The 20,937-nt window shown below is 48.1% G+C and overlaps 1 protein-coding gene across 1 annotated transcript in view; it reads left to right on the top strand.

The window, feature by feature from the left end:
* Positions 1-475: 475 nt before the first annotated feature.
* The window catches only part of KAT8 (lysine acetyltransferase 8), a 41,704-nt gene continuing 21,242 nt past the window's right edge, over positions 476-20,937 (top strand). The window contains exons 1-4 of the mRNA XM_082261975.1: positions 476-576; positions 12,431-12,682; positions 12,760-12,834; positions 20,644-20,819. Of these exons, the coding sequence (XP_082118101.1) occupies positions 12,445-12,682; positions 12,760-12,834; positions 20,644-20,819 (489 nt within the window). The 5' untranslated portion in view covers positions 476-576; positions 12,431-12,444. The remainder of the gene's footprint in view (positions 577-12,430; positions 12,683-12,759; positions 12,835-20,643; positions 20,820-20,937) is intronic.

Genomic DNA, 20,937 nt, shown 5'->3' with positions numbered 1-20,937 from the left:
GAGTGCGAAGGGCGGACTGCAACCTGCCGAGACAAGATGGAGACTGCACGATGCTGCGTGTACCGCTCTCCTTTACACTGCGCACAATGACCGGGCGGAGCTCCGCTGTCCCGCTCCTCCTCTTCCTCCCGCTGTGACCAATGATTGAGCATAGCTGCGCTTTACGGTTCCTCCCTTTCCTCCCCCTGCGCCCAATCACTGGACATAACCACGCCTCCAATGACTAAGCGAAACTTCGTTTTCATGCACCTTTCCTTCTGCGCACAATGACTGGGCGGAGCTGCGCCTGCCGTTCCCGCCATTTCCTTTTACTTCCTACAATGAGTGGGCGGAGCTGCACCTACCACTGCTTCGTATGCTTGCCCGTACTAAATATGGCCACCGGGCTTTTCACGTAGTCGGTGACGTATTTCCGATTGTTGGTAGCGGCCTACTCTGAGGTGACGGTTTCGGCTTTGGAAAGCGCCGAATTCGAGTTGGCGGGTGGTCAGAGCGTCCGTAGGAGTTGGCGGGGTCCCGCTTTCCTTTCCGTGACGACGGGGTGACGTCAGAGGAGCCGGTCATGTGATTGGCACGGTGAGGTCTGGGATGGATTGTTATGGTGAGGGAGGAGAGTGTGCTGACAGGAACTACAGAGCCCAGATAACCCTCTTGTGTCCCCTCATCCCCCTATAGACGGATTTGAGCCCCCTCACCCTTCTGTACGCGGGCCAGCGTCCCCTCGCCCCTTCCGTACGTCCCCTCGCCCCTCTCCGTACGCGGGCCGGCGTCCCCTCGCCCCTCTCCGTACGCGGGCCGGCGTCCCCTCGCCCCTTCCGTACGTCCCCTCGCCCCTTCCGTACGCGGGCCGGCGTCCCCTCGCCCCTTCCGTACGCGGGCCGGCGTCCCCTCGCCCCTCTCCGTACGCGGGCCGGCGTCCCCTCGCCCCTCTCCGTACGTCCCCTCACCCCTTCCGTACGCGGGCCGGCGTCCCCTCGCCCCTCTCCGTACGCGGGCCGGCGTCCCCTCGCCCCTCTCCGTACGCGGGCCGGCGTCCCCTCGCCCCTCTCCGTACGCGGGCCGGCGTCCCCTCGCCCCTCTCCGTGCGCGGGCCGGCGTCCCCTCGCCCCTCTCCGTACGCGGGCCGGCGTCCCCTCGCCCCTCTCCGTACGCGGGCCGGCGTCCCCTCGCCCCTCTCCGTGCGCGGGCCGGCGTCCCCTCGCCCCTCTCCGTGCGCGTGCCGGCGTCCCCTCGCCCCTCTCCGTGCGCGTGCCGGCGTCCCCTCGCCCCTCTCCGTGCGCGTGCCGGCGTCCCCTCGCCCCTCTCCGTGCGCGTGCCGGCGTCCCCTCGCCCCTCTCCGTGCGCGTGCCGGCGTCCCCTCGCTCCTCTCCGTGCGCGTGCCGGCGTCCCCTCGCTCCTCTCCGTGCGCGTGCCGGCGTCCCCTCGCCCCTCTCCCTACGCGGGCCGGCGTCCCCTCACCCCTCTCCGTACGCTGGCCGGCGTCCCCTCACCCCTCTCCCTACGCGGGCCGGCGTCCCCTCACCCCTCTCCGTATGCGGGCCGGCGTCCCCTCGCCCCTTCCGTACGTCCCCTCACCCCTCTCCGTATGCAGGCCGGCGTCCCCTCACCCCTCTCCGTACAAGGGCCGGCGTCCCCTCACCCCTCTCCGTATGCGGGGAGGCGTCCCCTCGCCCCTTCCGTACGTCCCCTCACCCCTCTCCGTACGCGGGCCGGCGTCCCCTCGCCCCTTCCGTACGTCCCCTCTCCGTATGCGGGCCGGCGTCCCCTCACCCCTTCCCTACGCGGGCCGGCGTCCCCTCACCCCTCTCCGTACGCGGCCCGGCGTCCCCTCTCCGTACGCGGCCCGGCGTCCCCTCACCCCTCTCCGTACAAGGGCCGGCGTCCCCTCACCCCTCTCCGTATGCGGGGAGGCGTCCCCTCGCCCCTTCCGTACGTCCCCTCACCCCTCTCCGTACGCGGGCCGGCGTCCCCTCGCCCCTTCCGTACGTCCCCTCTCCGTATGCGGGCCGGCGTCCCCTCACCCCTTCCCTACGCGGGCCGGCGTCCCCTCACCCCTCTCCGTACGCGGCCCGGCGTCCCCTCTCCGTACGCGGCCCGGCGTCCCCTCACCCCTCTCCGTACAAGGGCCGGCGTCCCCTCACCCCTCTCCGTATGCGGGGAGGCGTCCCCTCGCCCCTTCCGTACGTCCCCTCACCCCTCTCCGTACGCGGGCCGGCGTCCCCTCGCCCCTTCCGTACGTCCCCTCTCCGTATGCGGGCCGGCGTCCCCTCACCCCTTCCCTACGCGGGCCGGCGTCCCCTCACCCCTCTCCGTACGCGGCCCGGCGTCCCCTCTCCGTACGCGGCCCGGCGTCCCCTCACCCCTCTCCGTACGCTGATCTCATCAGGATTCTTCGTACGTTCCCTGATTTTGTTGCTGTGAATAAAAACCTGAAGCGGGTACTTCCCGCCCAGGCCAATTCTGCCATATCTCCCCTATATTTGTAAAAATCATTTTTTTGTTGGAAAATTACTCAGACCCCCCAAATATAATAATAATAATAATAAAAAAAAAAAAAAAAAAAAAAATGAATATATATATATATATATATATATATATATATACACAGTAAACCCCCCTCCATTGCGGGGTTACGTTCCGGACCCAGCCGCGAAAAGTGAAATTCCGCGAAATAGAAAAACCCTATTAAAATGCATTGTAGGCATTTTTTGTTTACTGTCACTGTACGTGTAAAAGCATTTTAAGGTCTTTAAACTCACTTTTAAAAACAATAGAAACTCATTTAAACACACAAAAGATACTAAGAGACATAGCAAGAGCTATGGAAAACACAAAAATATTTCATTTTTAATGATTTATATAGTAAAATAACATTACAAAAAAAAAAAACGCAAATTATCGGGACTGCAAAAACTGAACTGCGATGGAGCGGGGGATTACTGTATTAAAAAAAGAATAGCGCACACATGCAAAATAAATGACTATCAAATATGGAGACAATCCATAAATAAAAATGGGGATTTAGTCCCACCATATGGCCATATCGTGCTCAAGCCCATCACTGCGTCAAAGTACCCCATTTTCAGTGGGTCCTACACTATCCATAAAAAAGGATGAATCCAGCCTCTCTAACCCTTGGAGACAACACTCCTTGCTGGGATAGATGTGCTAATGCACTACAAGAGACTCCTTCTGTATTTACTTGATAGTGGACACTGATAGAGTACAGGTGTGTGTGGGGGGTGGGGTGCTCAACCTCAGAAGTCTGGTCAGACCGAATACATAATAAACAAGCAAAAAGTTGGGGGCGCAAACCCTGAACATGTATTTCTAAAGCTGGTGTCTCCAAGGGTTAGAGAGGCTGGATTCATCCTTTTTTATGGATAGTGTAGGACCCACTGATAATGGGGTACTTTGACGCAGTAGTGGGCTTGAGCACGATATGGCCATATGGTGGGACTAAACCCCCATTTTTATTTATGGATTGTCTCCATATTTGATAGTCATTTATTTTGAATGTGTGCGCTATTCTTTTTTTAATATGCATGTCGCTTGGTTCATAGCTGCACCAGCTTTAGAAATACATGTTCAGGGTTTGCTCCCCCAACTTTTTTTCTTGTTTATGTGTGTATATATATATATATATATATACACACACACACTGCTCAGAAAATTAAAGGAGTATAGCATCAGGGAAATTAAACTCCTGGGATACTGATCTGGTCAGTTAAGTAGCAGAGTGGGTTAATCAGTTTCTGTTGCTTTGGTGTTAATTCAGTTATTAGCTGCACTAGATGGACAACAATGAGGCAACCTCCAAAACAGGAATGGTTTCAGGTGGAGGCCACTGACCTTTTTTTTTTTTTTTTTCTCCCCCTACTCCTCTTTTCTGACTATTTCTCACTAGTTTTGCATTTGGCTAGGGTCAGTGTCACTACTGGTAGCATGAGGCCATACCTGGACCCTATAGAGGTTGCACAGGCAGTCCAACTCCTCCAGGATGGCACATCAATATTTGCCATGGCCAGAAGGTTTGCTGTGTCTCCCAGCACAGTCTCAAGAACATGTAGGAGATTCCAGGAGACGGGCAGTTACTCTAGGAGAGCTGGACAGGGCCGTAGAAGGTCCTTAACTCATCAGCAGGGCCGGTATCTGCTCCTTTGTGCAAGGAGGAACAGGATGAGCACTGCCAGAGCCCTACACAATTACCTCCAGCAGGCCACTGGTGTGACTGTCTCTGACAAAACATTTTAGAAACAGACTTCATGAGGGTGGCCTGAGGGTCCGACACCCTCTAATTGGCCCTGTGCTCACTGCTCGGTACCACGGAGCTTGATTGGCATTTGCCATTGAACACCAGAATTGGCAGGTCCACCACTGGCGCCCTGTGCTTTTCACAGATAGGAGCAGGTTCCCCCTGAGCACATGTGACAGATGTGAAAGGGTCTGGAGAAGCCGCGGAGAATGTTATGCTGCCTGTAACATCGTTCAGCATGACCGGTTTGGTGGCGGGTCAGGGATGGTCTGGGTAGGGATATCCATGGAAGGACGCACAGACCTCTACAGACGAGACAAAGACACCCTGACTGCCATTAGGAATCGGGATGAAATCCTTGGACCCATCATCAGACCCCTACGCTGGTGCAGTGGGTCCTGGGTTCCTCCTGGTGCACGACAATGCCCGGCCTTATGTGGTGAGAGTATTCAGCCAGTTCCTAGAGGATGAAGGAATTGATACCATTGAATGGCCCCGCGCTCGCCTGATCTAAATCCAATAGAACACCTCTGGGAGATTATGGTTGAGATCTTAACAGTGCAATCTCATCTTGCATGTCTTCTGAATCTGTTTCATGTGCATCTAGGACCATGGTGGCCTCTTACATTCTCGCCTTCATTAGGGCAGTGGCCTAGATCTTCAATATTTCTTTTAAGTTCAGTGGCTAGTCTCTTGGCTATGACAGTCAGCTCCTCTCTCACTATATCGTGGATCTTGTCTAGCTATCCAGGGTCAGGAGCAGCTGGTTGACACTAGAATGCTGAGGAAAATTGCTGTAGGCTGCTAGGGAACCCGCAAGAGTCACTCAGTGGTCTTGTCCTGCGGCCGGCTCTGCGCCATCTTGGAAGTAGTGCGCCGCTGAGCCTTCAGATCTGCCATGGTCCGGGCTTTGTTTTCTCGATCTGCCCCATAGCACTTGGATGTGCTCCGATCCGGGCCCTGACCCGAGGAGACTGAAGCTATTGTGTAGCTCGCGGGGTAAGAGGAAGTATCGTCCGGGTGTGCGGAGCTAAGCTAGAATGCTGCCATTCCAGTTCGCTTCGCGCATGCACCCTTCGCGGCTTTTGGTCTTAATGCGTAGAATCTAAATGTAAAACCTTCTGCCTTTACAACTTCTTTACAAATCTCTATGGGAGATGCTTTAAAATGTTTACAGGTTACTAGTCTGGTACACACCATGCATAAAAAAAAAGCATGGCAGCTCCCCCTCTGAGCTGTTGTTTTCTGACAGGAGGACGCGTCCCTCCACCAGATTACTCCGTCCCTCCACCTGATAACTCAGATCAGCGCTCTCAGCCATTGGTTAAGAACGCTCATCGGGAGTCGGTCGGCTGCTGGCTCGTCCAACAGAGGCCAGCTTCTGTCCAAAAAGGTGGCATACACAAGGGCTGAATGTCGGCCATTTCTTTTTTTTTTTTCTTTTTTTATATACCAGCTGATCTTTTTCGACATTCGGGCTGTATATGGGGCTTTATAGAGTAGGTTTAGAGCTAGAATTATCTCTCTCGCTATAACTTTTGCGATAATACTGCCCACTGAATCAAATTGGTCTTCATGGCTGTCGTCCCAGAAGGAAGCCACTTCTATAGATGATGCACAAGAAAGCCTGCAAACAGTTTGCTGAAGACAAGCAGACGAAGGACATGGATTTTTGCAACCGTGTCCTGTGGTCTGATTAGAGTAGACCAAGATAAACGTATTTGATTCAGATGGTGTCAAAACGTGTGTGGTGGCAACCAGGTGAGGAGTACAAAGACAAGTGTGTCTTGCCCTACAGCCAAGCATGGTGGTGGGAGTGTCGTGGTCTGGGGCTGCAGGAGTGCTGCCGGCACTGGGGAGCTACAGTTCATTGAGGGAACCATGAATGCCAACATGTACTGTGACATACTGAAGCAGAGCATGATCCCCTCCCTTCGGAGACTGGGCAGCATTCCAGCATAAGGGCCCTTAAACACACCTCCAAGATGACCACTGCCTTGCTAAAGAAGCTGAGGGTAAAGGCGATGGACTGGCAAAGCATGTCTCCAGACCTAAACCCTACTGAGCGTCTGTGGGGCATCCTCAAATGGAAGGTGGAGGAGCGCAAGGTCTCTAACATCCACCAGCTCAGTGATGTCATCATGGAGGAGGACTTTTAGTGGCAACCTGTGAGGGTTTGGTCAGAAAAATGAATGGTGGCCACACAAAATATTGACACTTTGGTCCCAATTTGAAAATTTTTACTCAGGGGTGTACTCACTTTTGTTGCCAGCGGTTTAGACATTAATGGCTGTGTGTTGAGTTATTTTGAGGGGACAGCTAATTTACACTGTTAGGGTCCTTTCACACGGCCGCTCCGTGTGTCCGCAAATCATCCAATCCGTTTGCGGATGATTTGCGGACATAATGTAAGTGAATGGCACTGCGGGTGTCAGCGGAATACCATCCGCTGACACCCGATTTTCGTCCTGTCAGTTCTGTTCCGTTTTTACGAATGGAACAGAATCCCATTTTTCCTTCCGTGTAAAAAAACGGAAAAGAAGGAAAATCGGATGTCAGCGGTGTCATCCGCAGTGCCCATATACTTACATTATGTCCGCATATCATCCGCAAACGGATGGGATGATATGCGGGCACACAGAGCGGATGACAGAAATGTCATCCGCTCCGTGGAAAAAAAAAAAAAAAGTCCCACAGCGGAGCTCTCACACGGAGCGGCCGTGTGAAAGGAGCCTTATACAAGCTGTACACTCACTACTTTACATTGTAACAAAGTGTCATTTCTTCAGTGTTGTCACATGAAAAGATAGAATAAAATATTTACAAAAATGTGAGGTGTACTCTCTTTTGTGAGATACCGTATGTGGTTGCGGCCTACATATGCCTTCACTTCTGCGTGCAAAACCTTTTTTTTTTTTTTTTTTTTACGCTGTCCTATTTTAATTTTTTTTTATCACTTTTAATCGTATCACAGGAAATGTAAACATCTCTTGTAATATAAATAAGGCACAACAGGTCTTCCTTTATGGAGACATCTGGGGTAGGGATCGACCGATTATCGGCAAAGCTGAGATATTTTGAGGGCCGATATGCACTTTCCCCCGATATATCGGGGAATATTATCGATATTTCGGGAAAGCGCTGTACCGGAGTGATGCCTGCAGCTAGAGGAATCACCCCAGTACCGGTGTCCATAGCCGACGGTCGGCTGTCTTGTAATGACAACCGATGCGGCTGAGAAGCCGCTTGGCTGTCATTACAAGGAGCGGGAGGAGACGTCCCCCCCCCCCCCCCCCCCTCACGCCACCTTCCGTGGCTCGCCCGGGTCTCCTGTCCAACCAGCCTGCCCAGCCACCGAAGACCCGATCAAAGCCGCATTCGGCTCTGATCGGGTCTCCATGCAAAAACCCAGAAGTGATGTCATGACCTCACTTCCGGGTACTGGCGCCAGATTAAAAAAAATGACCGCATTCAAAACAGCCAAACTTGGCGTTTTGAATGCTTTTAAGTGCAGAGGAGGGGTTTGGGGTCTTTCTGACCCCCAGATCCCTCCACAAGAGTACCTGTCAAGTAAAAAAAAAATGTTTTTTTTTTTAAATATACCGATATGCATTGACCAAAATATCGGTATCGGCAATGAAAAAACTTTATCGGTCGATCCCTAATCTGGGGTCTATAAGACCCCAGATTTTATTCCCTAGAAACCATAGGATAAAAAAAAACCCCCATTGATCTCATGCTTTCCAGAATAAAAAAATGGCAGTGTTTACATCTGGCAGAACCATCAGCGACATCATGATGTCCCTTCTGGCCTCCCTGAACCATAGAGATGGCAAGGGATTGTCTGGTCCACGGCCAGCTCTAGGATAACCTGGTGGCACCGCCAGATTGGACCCCGGGCTCCCCAATCGCTTAGGAGATGTCTCCCTCCCGACACCCACAGGCACCTCTCCGGGCTGTCCTGTGCGGACGTCCCCACCCACCACCATGTAAAAGCAATTCAGTGGCTAATTAGCTGCTAGGATGGCTTTTACTCAAAAAAGAATCGCTGGCTGATAAAAGCAATATTGGGATGATGCCTGCAGCTGCTGTGTATTCTCTGATTATTGAATTACCATTTCTGGGGGGGGAGGGGGGGCAAGTGAGAGAGATGTCCTGATTGGGCAGATGGGGGGGGAGGAGAGAGTGACGTCCGGGAGGGGGGGGGGCTGAGGAGTACAACATCCCGAGGAGGGGAGGAGGAGTGAGATTGACGCCCCGAGGGGGGGGGGGGTGAGGGCCGGAGGAGCAAGAGTGAAGGCCTGATGGGAGGAGGAGGGGGTCTTGCTGTAGCACTTCTCAGCTCACCTATCCAAGAGAAGAAGAGTGAGAACCTTAGCCCTACGAAGGATGACGGGAGAAGGGACACCAATGGAAGAAAGGTGGGGCAGCGAGGGTAGGATAGTACAGTAGGTGTGTCTAGAGTCCAGGTTTAGACTGACATGCCATGTTTTCAGTCGGTTCCTAGGCTCTGACGATTTCTTAGTGTTTACAAGCTGTGTACTGTTAGGTGATTTTGGTCGGTAATTAGCAGGGATCTCCCGGTAGCGTGTGTCGTGTACATATTGTGTGTGTTGATGGCGTGCGTTTCTCTTCCCACACTCCTCAGTGTGATCTAGATTAGCTTGTTATAGTCTGCTATCCCAACATCCTTGTACAGTTGTTAAGTCTGTGTTTTTTAAGTAAATATTAGTCTGTTCTTTCTATGGGAATTGGAAGTCTTCCCGGCTTTTCTGATTTTGTTTGTCTAATCAGAATTCTTTGAAATAGTCTACAGGGCGCTGATTGCGTGTTACATGGAATTTGCCATCGCCTGTTTTATTGATACTATTGAAGAGTAGAAACCTACAGTATCATCCAACAAAATTCTCTTTATTTTTAACAACTTAAGCCTCGTACACACGCAACGATTATCGGCCGTCTTTTGTCCAGTGTTGTTGTGTTGGTTGAAATGTGCTCTAGACTGCACACAAATTTTCTCGGCCAACAACAACCAACTTCAGAAGTGATGTCATGTGATGGTTTACTTTCCGTGTGTTTTTTCTTCTCTGAGCATGCCCAGTCTTGCTCATCTGATTTTTGTCTGCCAAAATCTGTACTGACTGACGGAAAATCGGCCGTTCTGGTGACGGTCAACAAAAATTTTATAGCATGCACACCAGATTTTGTTCGGCCGAAAAGTCGGAGTCGGTTGTCGGAAGCATCATACTAACAAGCCGAAAATCGGACGTTGGCCGAAAATTCACGGCCAACAATCGTTGCGTGTGTACGAGGCATTATTGTTAATGAAATCCTGTCCTGGGAAAAACATGAAGGCTACCATAGTTGACCCCATGAAATAGATCATTGTTTGGCTTTCTCCCTGATCCTCCAGATTTAGTATTTGGCATACTCGCTGTCTCTGCTATAGGTACTCCATTTTTTTTCTGTCTAGTCAGGAGTAAGGACCTAGTTCCTTGCTGGGATCTCTGGTCCTGGCAAATTTTTTTTTCTTTTTTGATATATTTTTTTTCTCCTGTTGTTGTTTTTTTTTTTTTCTTTTCCTGTGAGATCTACAGTTAACTGCCAGACTGGGGGACGGGCTGGATAATCCAGATCCAGTGGTCACCCCAGTTTGGCGAGCGAGCGCCTGCAGACCTCAGCTCTGCGCTAGGTCGACCACGACATAGCCCAACTGGTGGTTTTTGATCACCTCCTTTTTTTTTTTTTTTTTTTTTTTTTTTTTTTCTCTAAGGCCTCTTTCACACGGCCGCTCCGATTTTTTTTCTTCCACTGCGGCACTTTTTTTTTTTTCACTGACACGGATGACACTTGTGTCATCCGCTCCGTATGTCCGCATATCATCCCATCCACTTGCGGATGATATACGGACATAATGTATGTCTATGGGGATTGCTGATGTCAGCGGATGACACCGCTGACATCCGATTTTGCATCCGTTCCGTTTTTTAAACGGAAGAAAAACAGGGTTCTGTTCCATTCCAAAAAACGGAACAGAACTGAAAGGACGTGTTAGCTCAAATCTCGTCAGGAGGCGATTTCACGATGATACAATAAAAAATTTTTAGAAATTCTTCTTCTATTTATAATTTCACGATGATATACGGCCCTTCAGTTGCTAACCCCCCCTAGATAGTGAATTTTCCCTCATCCGGCCAGGAATTGTGACGACACATAGCACTCAAACTTAGCGCAGACACAACTGATTTTATTGCAAGTTTAGCTTGTATTTAAAGAGGAAGTAAAGTCAAAAAAAAAAACAAGAAAAAAAAAGCCCTGTAAAGAGAAAGGCATAATGAGCTAGTATGCATCGCATACTAGCTCATTATGTAGTACTTACCTTAAAACGAAGCCCCCGCCGTGCCGCCACCTCAGCGACAGGACGGCGACATGTCCTGCCGTCCCGCTTCCGGGTTCGCGTCCTGCGGCCATCTGATTGGCCGGAGGCGCGATTACATCACTCCCGCGCATGCGCGCGGGAGCCGCCGTTCACGGCACTGAGCTCTGAAGGAACGGCACGGGTGGCCGTTCCCTCAGAGCGCCTGCGCCGATGACGTCATCGGCAGTTTGCGCTGTAAATATCTCCTAAACGGTGCAAGTTTGGGAGATATTTCTAGCACCTATAGGTAAGCCTTAATATAGGCTTACCTATAGGTAAAAGTTATACAAGAGGGTTTACAACCTCTTTAAGGCAAGTTTGAGCGGGAAAAAACTGCTTTAAACTGGTTTACAATTTCTCAGTCAATTTGACAATGGAACATGTCTCACAGAAACAGTACATGAAAGGCTTTTGTTTCCCTATGTATCTGTGTCAATATGAGGTGTTCTTGTATCTGAATCTGTGTTTTGTGGGACTAGTCGCTCTGTCTGTGTTCAGTTGTCATGTGTTAATGTAAGCAATTGTCAAATGTGTTTAGGTGGTGTCAGTAATCTCTATGCGCAGACTTAACTTTGTCAAGTGTCCAAATGAATGAATGGAAAGGTGTTTAACATTTCGTCTAAATGCAAAATACAGCTGTCTGATGTCCAGGGTTGTATGAATGAGTGTCAGTCTGGCTTGTTACTATGTAAATGCAAGGGCCCACATTCCATCATAGAATGAGCATAAGCTGAAATATATATGAAATATAATAAGGCATGTTAATACAATCTTTCAGGACGCAAATCGGATGTCAGCGGATGGTCATCCACTGACATCCGCGATCCCATTGACATGAATTATGTCCGTATATCACCCACAAACAGATGGGGGGATATATTGACATATGGAGCGGCCGTGTGAAAGAGGCCTAATATTTTTTTTATTTTTATTTTTTTTGCTAAACAAACAAAAAAGACAGAAAATTTTGAAAGAAAAAACATTTTTTTTTTCAGGTTTCTAAAATTTTGCTAACAGGTACTTTTTGTTGATGATTCCTTGTGACCGCAATAAAAGTAATCAACCTAAGAAAAAAAATTAAAGCAAGTGTAAAAATAAAATAAACTAAAAATTATAAATAAAAGAAAAAAAAAGAAAATTAAAGTGCCCCTGTTCCCCCATGCTCTTGCGTGTCTGTCCCGCACGCATACAAACAAACGTCCCACACATGTTAAGTATCACCACAAACATCAGATCATGGGCAGTATATGTAGCCCTAGACCTGCTGTAAATCTGAAGTGGGGTAACCTGTAAAGACTTTTAAAGCATCGCCTATTGATAGTAAAATGTACGTAGTTTGTCACAGTTTCACGGGTGTGTGCAGTTTTAAAGCGTGACATGTTTGGTTATCTATTTATTCGGCGTAACATCATCTTTTTATATTTTACAAAAAAATTGGGTTATGTATTTTTTTTTTTTTTTTGCATTAAAATTTTAAAAGGTGTGTATTTTTTTTCACAAAAAAATTGAATTTGAAAAACCGCTGCACAAATACTGTGAGACCTAAAAATTTGCAAAACCCACCACTTCATTCTCTAGGGCCTCTGCTATAAAAATATATAATGTTTGGGGGTTTTAAGTAATTTTCTAGCAAAAAATACTGATTGTTACATGTGCCAGAAAAGGCCTGGTCTGGAGGTAGTTGAGGGGCTAATACCTCAGCTTAGGGCAAAGAACGTGAACTTGCATCCAAGTAGCTCATAGTCCTATTTCCTCAGGTCCTGGTGGAGCTATGGACAATTCCATTCCTGAAGAACACAAGTTAGAGACCATGGCGGTCGGTGAGAATCAACATGACTCCCTCCCCTCCCAAGAGGATGGGCTGGAGCAAGAAAGTGTTAAAGAGGAGGAAGACTATGACGTTCTGTCCAGAGGGGACACCGGTGCCTCAGCCGGAGGGGGAAGAGATCAAGAGGTGACCGTAGAGATCGGGGAGACTTACCTGTGCCGGAGAGCGGATAACACTTGGCGTAAGTGTCACCATACCACCGATCTGCTGCACAATGCATTGTCTTCCCCATGTCTGACTGGTGTGTCTTCTCCTCAGATTCCGCAGAGGTCATCCAATCCCGGCTGAATGAACAGGAAGGGCGAGAGGAGTTCTATGTACATTATGTGGGCTGTAAGTATTGCTGACTTGTATCTGATCTGTTTTCACCTCCTGCTGCTCTGTTATTTTCTTGGCCTGGGACTTGACCCACACTTGCAGAAAGAGTGTGTATGTCTGTCTGTCTGTCTATCTATTCTAGCCTATCTATTCTAGCCTATCTATTCTAGCCTGTCTATTCTAGCCTGTCTATTCTAGCCTGTCTATTCTAGCCTGTCTATTCTAGCCTGTCTATTCTAGCCTGTCTATTCTAGCCTATCTATTCTATTCTAGCCTATCTATTCTAGCCTAGCCTATCTATTCTAGCCTAGCCTATCTATTCTAGCCTAGCCTATCTATTCTAGCCTAGCCTATCTATTCTAGCCTAGCCTATCTATTCTAGCCTAGCCTATCTATTCTAGCCTAGCCTATCTATTCTATTCTAGCCTATCTATTCTATTCTAGCCTATCTATTCTATTCTAGCCTATCTATTCTATCTATTCTATTCTATCCATTCTATCTAATCTATCATGCCTGCATGTATAGCTACAGAAGTCTTTCTGTATCTGTCAGTGAGTCTCTTGAAACAGGATTGCAATCTAAGTTTGAGTTGCAAGGAAATGGGTGCAACACATTACCTTCTATGAAAAGGGATCATTCAGGTTTCCCAGCTAGACGATAGGCCATACCCAAATTCTTGCCCAGACTAGTAGATTTATTATCAACTGTGTACAAGGTAAATCAACAGAGCTCATTATTGGAAGACTTTATACAACTTTCATGTTGATTATATACCTGTTTTGCCATGCATCTAATAGATATTATCTTGTTGTTTTTATGATCTGACAAATACGATGTCTACACTTGTGGTTGGGAGGGGCAGTGAAAACACACACACACACACACACACACACACACACACGTGCGCGCGCTACAAAGGCAGCAGGAAGGGGTGCACACATTGCATAATTATCCCTTGTTCGCACTCCTCGGGCAGGTGGCGCTTGCTGCATGCAATCCATTCTCCTAAGTGGGGACTGCAATCACGTGCAATGCACTCAGATATGGCATGGTGCTGTGCTTCTTTACCCGGTAAACAAAAATATTTGTCAGCAGCTACAAATCCTTTAGCTGCTGACTTTTAAAAAAACACACACTTGCCTATCCCAAGATCCAGCCATGTCCTCACCCAACATGGCTCTTTGCCGGTCTTCAGGTCCAGGTGTCGGCATCTTAACCGTGGGCAGCTGACTATGACTCATTGAAGCTTCACAGCTGGCTACCCACTGCACATATTTGAGCCGCGCTGCACCCAGTCAGTGGTCCCGCAGTCTCCTGGTACCTGTACTGTGTCCCAAGAGGCTGTGGGGGGGAAATGGCCAAACTTCCATCTGACCGGATGTGGGAGCTGCCTGGTACATGGTACCTGTCAAAATCTGGTATCCTCACTCCCCAAATAAGACATTCCAATTATAGGAGGGGGGGGGGAGAAAAGTGGAACTTTCCCTTTTGGATTAAATTATTATGATCGATCCATGCCGAGCTTCACCATCAACCTCTAAGATACATGGAACCAAAAAATGTGCAGATATCCCTAAACTATCTAAAAATATTCTCTATATGGTCATAAAACATGCATGCTTCGATATGAAAACGAAAAATATGAAAATTTCTTTTTTTTTTTTTTTTTTTACTATATAGAGAATATTTAGGGTATTTTAGGGATATCTGCACATTTTTTTTTTTTTTTTTTTCCCCATGTATCTTATGTTGATGGTGAAGTGCGGCACGGATCAATCTTTATAATTTCACATAGCACATGATAATTGCCGTTCCTGCGAGCTACTATGTGAAATACTGTGTTAAGCTGCCTGCACTATTCACTCCCCTTGTGGTAAGTGTGTATGAAATAATTCTAAAAATGAGGCGCTAAAAATAAATTAAAATTTCCGTGAATGCATATGAAGTGTGATGTTGAACATTAATATAAACAGCTTATAAAAGTGCAAGATTAATAGTGGGAAGTGGGAAATTAAATTATATTAAAAATGGGTGAAAATAAAATATCAAATTAAAATGGTTTGTGAATACATACTTGACTGGCCTGCACAGAGGTCTGACCTCCAACCAGATAGAACACATTTGGGATGAATTAGAGAGGTCATCTTCTCGTCCAACATCAGTGCCTGACCTCACAAATGGGCTTCTGGAAGAACGGTCAAACATTCCCATAGACACTCCTAAACCTTGTGGACAGCCTTCCCAGAAGAGTTGAAGCTGTTATAGCTGTAAAGGGTGGGCCAACTCAATATTGAACCCTATAGACTAAGACTGGGATGCCATTAAAGTTCATGTGCGTGTAAAGACAGGTGTCCCAATACTTTTGGGAATTCACTGGACATTTTTGGATATACAGTGGGTACGGAAAGTATTCAGACCCCCCTTAAATTTTTCACTCTTTGTTATATTGCAGCCATTTGCTAAAATCATTTAAGTTCATTCTTCTTCCTCATGAATGTACACATAGCACCCCATACTGACAGAAAAACACAGAATTGTTGACATTGTTGCAGATTTATTAAAAAAGAAAAACTGAAATATCACATGGTCCTAAGTATTCAGACCCTTTGCTGTGACACTCATATATTTAACTCAGGTGCTTTCCATTTCTTCTGATCATCCTTGAGATGGTTCTACACCTTCATTTGAGTCCAGCTGAGTTTGATTATACTGATTGGACTAGATTAGGAAAGCCACACACCTGTCTATATAAGACCTTCCAGATCACAATGCATGTCAGAGCAAATGAGAATCATGAGGTCAAAGGAACTGCCTGAAGAGCTCAGAGACAGAATTGTGGCAAGGCACAGATCTGGCCAAGGTTACAAAAAGATTTCTGCTGCACTTAAGGTTCCTAAGAGCACAGTGGCCTCCATAATCCTCAAATGGAAGACGTTTGGGACGACCAGAACCCTTCCTAGAGCTGGCCGTCCGGCCAAACTGAGCTATCGGGGGAGAAGAGCCTTGGTGAGCGAGGTAAAGAAGAACCCAAAGATCACTGTGGCTGAGCTCCAGAGATGCAGTCAGGAGATGGGAGAAAGTTGTAGAAAGTCAACCATCACTGCAGCCCTCCACCAGTCGGGGCTTTATGGCAGAGTGGCCCGACGGAAGCCTCTCCTCAGTGTAAGACACATGAAAGCCCGCATGGAGTTTGCTAAAAAAAAACACCTGAAGGACTCCAAGATGGTGAGAAATAAGATTATCTGGTCTGATGAGACCAAAATAGAACTTTTTGGCCTTAATTCTAAGCGGTATGTGTGGAGAAAACCAGGCACTGCTCATCACCTGTCCAATACAGTCCCAACAGTGAAGCATGGTGGTGGCAGCATCATGCTGTGGGGGTGTTTTTCAGCTGCAGGGACAGGACGACTGGTTGCAATCGAGGGAAAGATGAATGCGGCCAAGTACAGGGATATCCTGGACAAAAACCTTCTGCAGAGTGCTCTGGACCTCAGACTGGGCCGAAGGTTTACCTTCCAACAAGACAATGACCCTAAGCACACAGCTAAAATAACGAAGGAGTGGCTTCACAACAACTCCGTGACTGTTCTTGAATGGCCCAGCCAGAGCCCTGACTTAAACCCAATTGAGCATCTCTGGAGAGACCTAAAAATGGCTGTCCACCAACGTTTACCATCCAACCTGACAGAACTGGAGAGGATCTGCAAGGAGGAATGGCAGAGGATCCCCAAATCCAGGTGTGAAAGACTTGTTGCATCTTTCCCAAAAAGACTCCTGGCTGTATTAGATCAAAAAGGGGCTTCTACTAAATACTGAGCAAAGGGTCTGAATACTTAGGACCATGTGATATTTCAGTTTTTCTTTTTTAATAAATCTGCAACAATGTCAACAATTCTGTGTTTTTCTGTCAGTATGGGGTGCTATGTGTACATTCATGAGGAAGAAGAATGAACTTAAATGATTTTAGCAAATGGCTGCAATATAACAAAGAGTGAAAAATTTAAGGGGGTCTGAATACTTTCCGTACCCACTGTATATTTACCATAGCTGCTCACAAGGATTTATTTACATTTTTACACTTTTAGTTGAAGTTCTGCTTCAAAAAAGCAATGGGGGAGGTCATCTAACGTCTCCTCGCCATCTGTCAAACACCTTTTGAAGACCAATCCAGCATAGATCATTCTTCAGAGGGCAATGCCACCCATACAATAACAGAAATGGGGAGCTCATAGAACTTGCCAGTAATACATTTGGAATTGCATGGCACAGTTGTGCCTTTGTGGTTGAAGCCCATCTGCAGACTCCCCCCTATGCTCCTCTTCCATCTTCACGGCATAAAGAAAAAAAACAAAAAATTCTCTTTTGCTTGCCCAAAGCTGCCATTATCTAACATCCAGTCCAGAACCTTTTCTCTTTTGTTTGACGGACGCAGATCCTGATTTTTTTTAACCATTGAGTTATTCTGCCCCCTACAGGAATAGGACACTAGGCAGAAAAAATGTCTAGCTACACCTATGGGCAGTCCCAGGGGGGTATACTCCCTATCTTTGCTATAGGTACTCAGTTTTTTAGGTGCTAGTCAGGACCTAGGTCCTTGCTGGGATCTCTGGTCCAGCATATTTTTTAATGTAGATAGATTTTTTTTTTTTTTTAGATTTCTTTTTTTCTCCTTTTTTTTTCTTTCTGTGAGATCTACAATCAATTGCCGGACTAGACGACGGGCTGGATAATCTAGATCCAGTGGTCATCCCAGTCTGGCCACCAAGCGCGCACAGACCTCGGCTCCGCTAGGTTGACCCTGACATAGCCCCACCGGACGGGGGCTGGCCTGCACGATAAACCCCTCACGAGGTTGCATACGACCAGTTCTCGGCCTGAGTTACAGCGTTATGACTGGCTGACAGCCCCCGCATTTCGATGATGAGGGGTTCTGTCTGGAGCGGTGCCTGGATCCTTGTATAGGGAGTAGCCATCCCCCCCTCTCCCCTTGGAGGGTTATGGGGTGGACATAGGCCCCTCCATGGGATGGTCGGACCCCCTGCTTCCTGTCAGCCACCCCCATTCCACTTAGGCTGGGGCTGTGTGGATGGTCTGGTCCACCTTCTGGGGTGGGTGCAGAGCGCAATGCTGCCGATTGGGGGTGGGGGGGGGGGGGCGGTGTCGGCGACCAGTTGATCGGCTGTGCTGAGGGGGGGGGGGCTGTACCTGGTGGGGGCTTCCACCAGGGCCCCCCTCTTGCCTGGGCCTGTCCTTGAGGCCTACTGATCCCTCCTGGGTCCCTGGGAGCCTCATGGTGCCACACGGGGCCGCCATTTTGTTGTAGCCTTGTGCTGCAATGCACAGAGGTCATGTTTATGTAGTCCAGTGGCCATTTTGCGGTGGTTTAGCAAAGAAAACAGCGGAGGCCATGTCTGTGGAGCCCTCTGGGCGGCATTTTCGGCGGTGGGAGCCCCTCCTTATCCTCTGGTGCTGGCTCCTGGATCCTTTAATTTTCTGATCACCGCTCCTGCAGTGCAGATTCCCCTGGTGGCTGTGGTGCCTGGTTTCTTCGGGTTGGTGAGTCTGGTGGGGTCCTCTCCCTCTCTGCTGAGGATCGATTTGGTGCTCTGTAAATGGCAACTGGGTGGGCTGCCAGAGCAGTGGGGTTGTCCCTTAGCAGTGGTTTACACTTTTTTATGGGGTCACTCATGAAGTCTTTGGAGGACATCTCCCCACCTGATCCTCTCTCTGAGGCTGCGTGGCCCTCTGGGTCCCATCAGTCCTTTGATGCACTGATGGGCGGTCCTGGAGTCCTTTGTGTCCCAGGTGGAGGTAGCTTTTGGGCAACGGGCTGGTAAAAAGCGCCCCCTGCCTCATCAGATCCTGAATCTGATTCGGCGGATGTGGGTCACCCTGTTGGGTCTGCGACCACACGCCCTGTATCCTCAGATAGTGAGGAGGATTCCTCCTCTTCTGCAACCACGTAAGAAAAGGCGCTGGGGGACGCATTGATTGTAGCTGTGCGTGAGACCTTAAAGATGGAGGACACAGCTGTGGCAACGGCGCAGGTTCCCTTTGGCACTCACAAGCCATCTAGAGCGGAAAAGGTGTTCCCTTTCCCTCTAAGGAGCTGTGTCCATCAATGAACGAAGGAGAAAATGGGATTTTTGACTTACCCTAAAATCTAATTCTCTAAAATTCATTGATGGACACAGCACCCATCCCTCTGTGGAGTTGTAATTCTTCTCACACTGCTTGTAAGAAAACTGAGTACCTATTGCAGAGAGAGGGAGTATACCCCCTGGGACTGCCCATAGGCATAGCCAGACTTTTTTCTGCCTAGTGTCCTATAGGGGGCAGTATAACCCAATGGTTAAGAAGATCAGGAGTGGTGTCTGTCAATGAACATCAGAGAAATGGATTTTACGGTAAATCAAAAATCCCATTTTCTCCTGTTCAGTTTACATCAGGTGGGATCTTTCATCAGGTTTACATGTCACTGCCTGCATGATGTGGATAGTTCTTATTGGCTGTCCAACTGCGTGGTCCTCTGAAGATAAAGAACAGGTATGACATTAGCCCCTTGAAATGGTGCTGGCCGGGAACCTGGCAGACTTAGGTGAGTATATCTTTTCTTTACAAGGGGGAAAAGAAAAACTCCAGGAGAGGTGGGAGGGGGTTCATTTTTTGCCAGAGATGAGCTTTAACTTCTTCCGGCCCGCGCTATAGCCAAAAGATGGCTACAGCGCGGGCTCTAATTTCCGGAAGGCCGTCAGTGCCGCCTATCAGTGCTCATCAGTGCGGCATATTAGTACCTCCTCATCAGTGCCACCTCATCAGTGCCCATCAGTGCCACCTCATCAGTGCCACCTCATCAGTGCCCATCAGTGCAGCCTATCAGTGCCCATCAGTGCCGCCTCATCAGCGCACATCAGTGAAGGAGAAAAATTTATTTATTTTCAAAATTTACTCACAGAAAATAAGAAAAACTTTTTTTTTTTTTTTTCAAAATTTTCTCTTTTTTTCTTTTTTTTTTTGTAAGAAATAAAAGACCCAGAGATTATTAAATACCACCAAAAGAAAGCTCTATTTGTGTGAAAAAAAGCTGAAAATTGGCCTGGGCAGGAAGGGGGTGAAAGTGCCCGGTAGGCAAGTGGTTAAAGTAATACTAATGTCTTGTCGTTTGTGTTTAAAAAAAAAAAAAAAACATGTTATACTTGGTCTGTGTAATCGTTTTGCACAGAGCAGCCCAGATCCTCCTCGGGTACCTCTTTCGTCACTCTTTTCCCCTCCCTCCTGTCAAGTGCCCCACAGCAAGCAGCTTACTATGGGGGCATCCGAGTCAAGCCACAGCTCTGTGTGTCCATTCAGACACACAGCTGCAGTTCGGCCCCGCCCTCTCTCCTCATTGGCTAACTGACATTGACAGCAGCAGGAGCCAATGGTACCACTGCTGAGTTTCAGCCAATCAGGAGGGAGAGTCTGGGGTGGCTGAGGCACTTGTGCACATTACTGGATCGAGATGGGATTCAGGTAAGTATTAGGAGGGGCTTAGGGGAGCTGCTGAACACTGAAGATTTTTTTACTTTCATGCAAAGAATGCATGAAGATAAACCTTCTGCCTTTTGGAACCCCTTTAACTAACTACTTCCTACAGAACCTAAGAAATACAAGAATAAGGGATTAACGAAAGCTCAATAAACTAAAAAAAAAAAAGTAATTTAAAAACACGGTCTGCAGTATATTCTTATTCTAATCTTCTTTTCATGAATCCATTTGATCTCCTAGCTAAAGGTCTAAGATTTCTTTCCACGTGTCTCAGCCAGTCTTTGTATCCTCTGTAGTTAACAGGCGGTTGGATGAATGGGTGGACAAGAACCGGTTAGCGCTGACCAAGACGGCAAAGGACGCTGTTCAGAAAAACACGGACCAGTACCTGAATGAATTGTCTGAGCAACCGGAGAGGAAAATCACCAGAAATCAGAAGAGGAAGCACGATGAGATTAACCATGTTCAGAAGGTGAGGAATCCGTGCCATAGAGTCGCATTCCTGAAATGCAGCGGACAGAGGGCCTGTGTTTTTCTTGGAGGAAGTGTCCTTGTTAACCACTTGACCTCCGGAAGATTTACTCCCCCCC

This window comes from Pelophylax lessonae (genome assembly GCF_965119305.1).
Source record: "Pelophylax lessonae genome assembly, chromosome: 6".
NCBI lineage: Eukaryota > Metazoa > Chordata > Amphibia > Anura > Ranidae > Pelophylax > Pelophylax lessonae.
The sequence above is the reverse complement of the archived record's forward strand: the minus strand, read 5'-3'. Positions and strand labels throughout refer to the sequence as shown.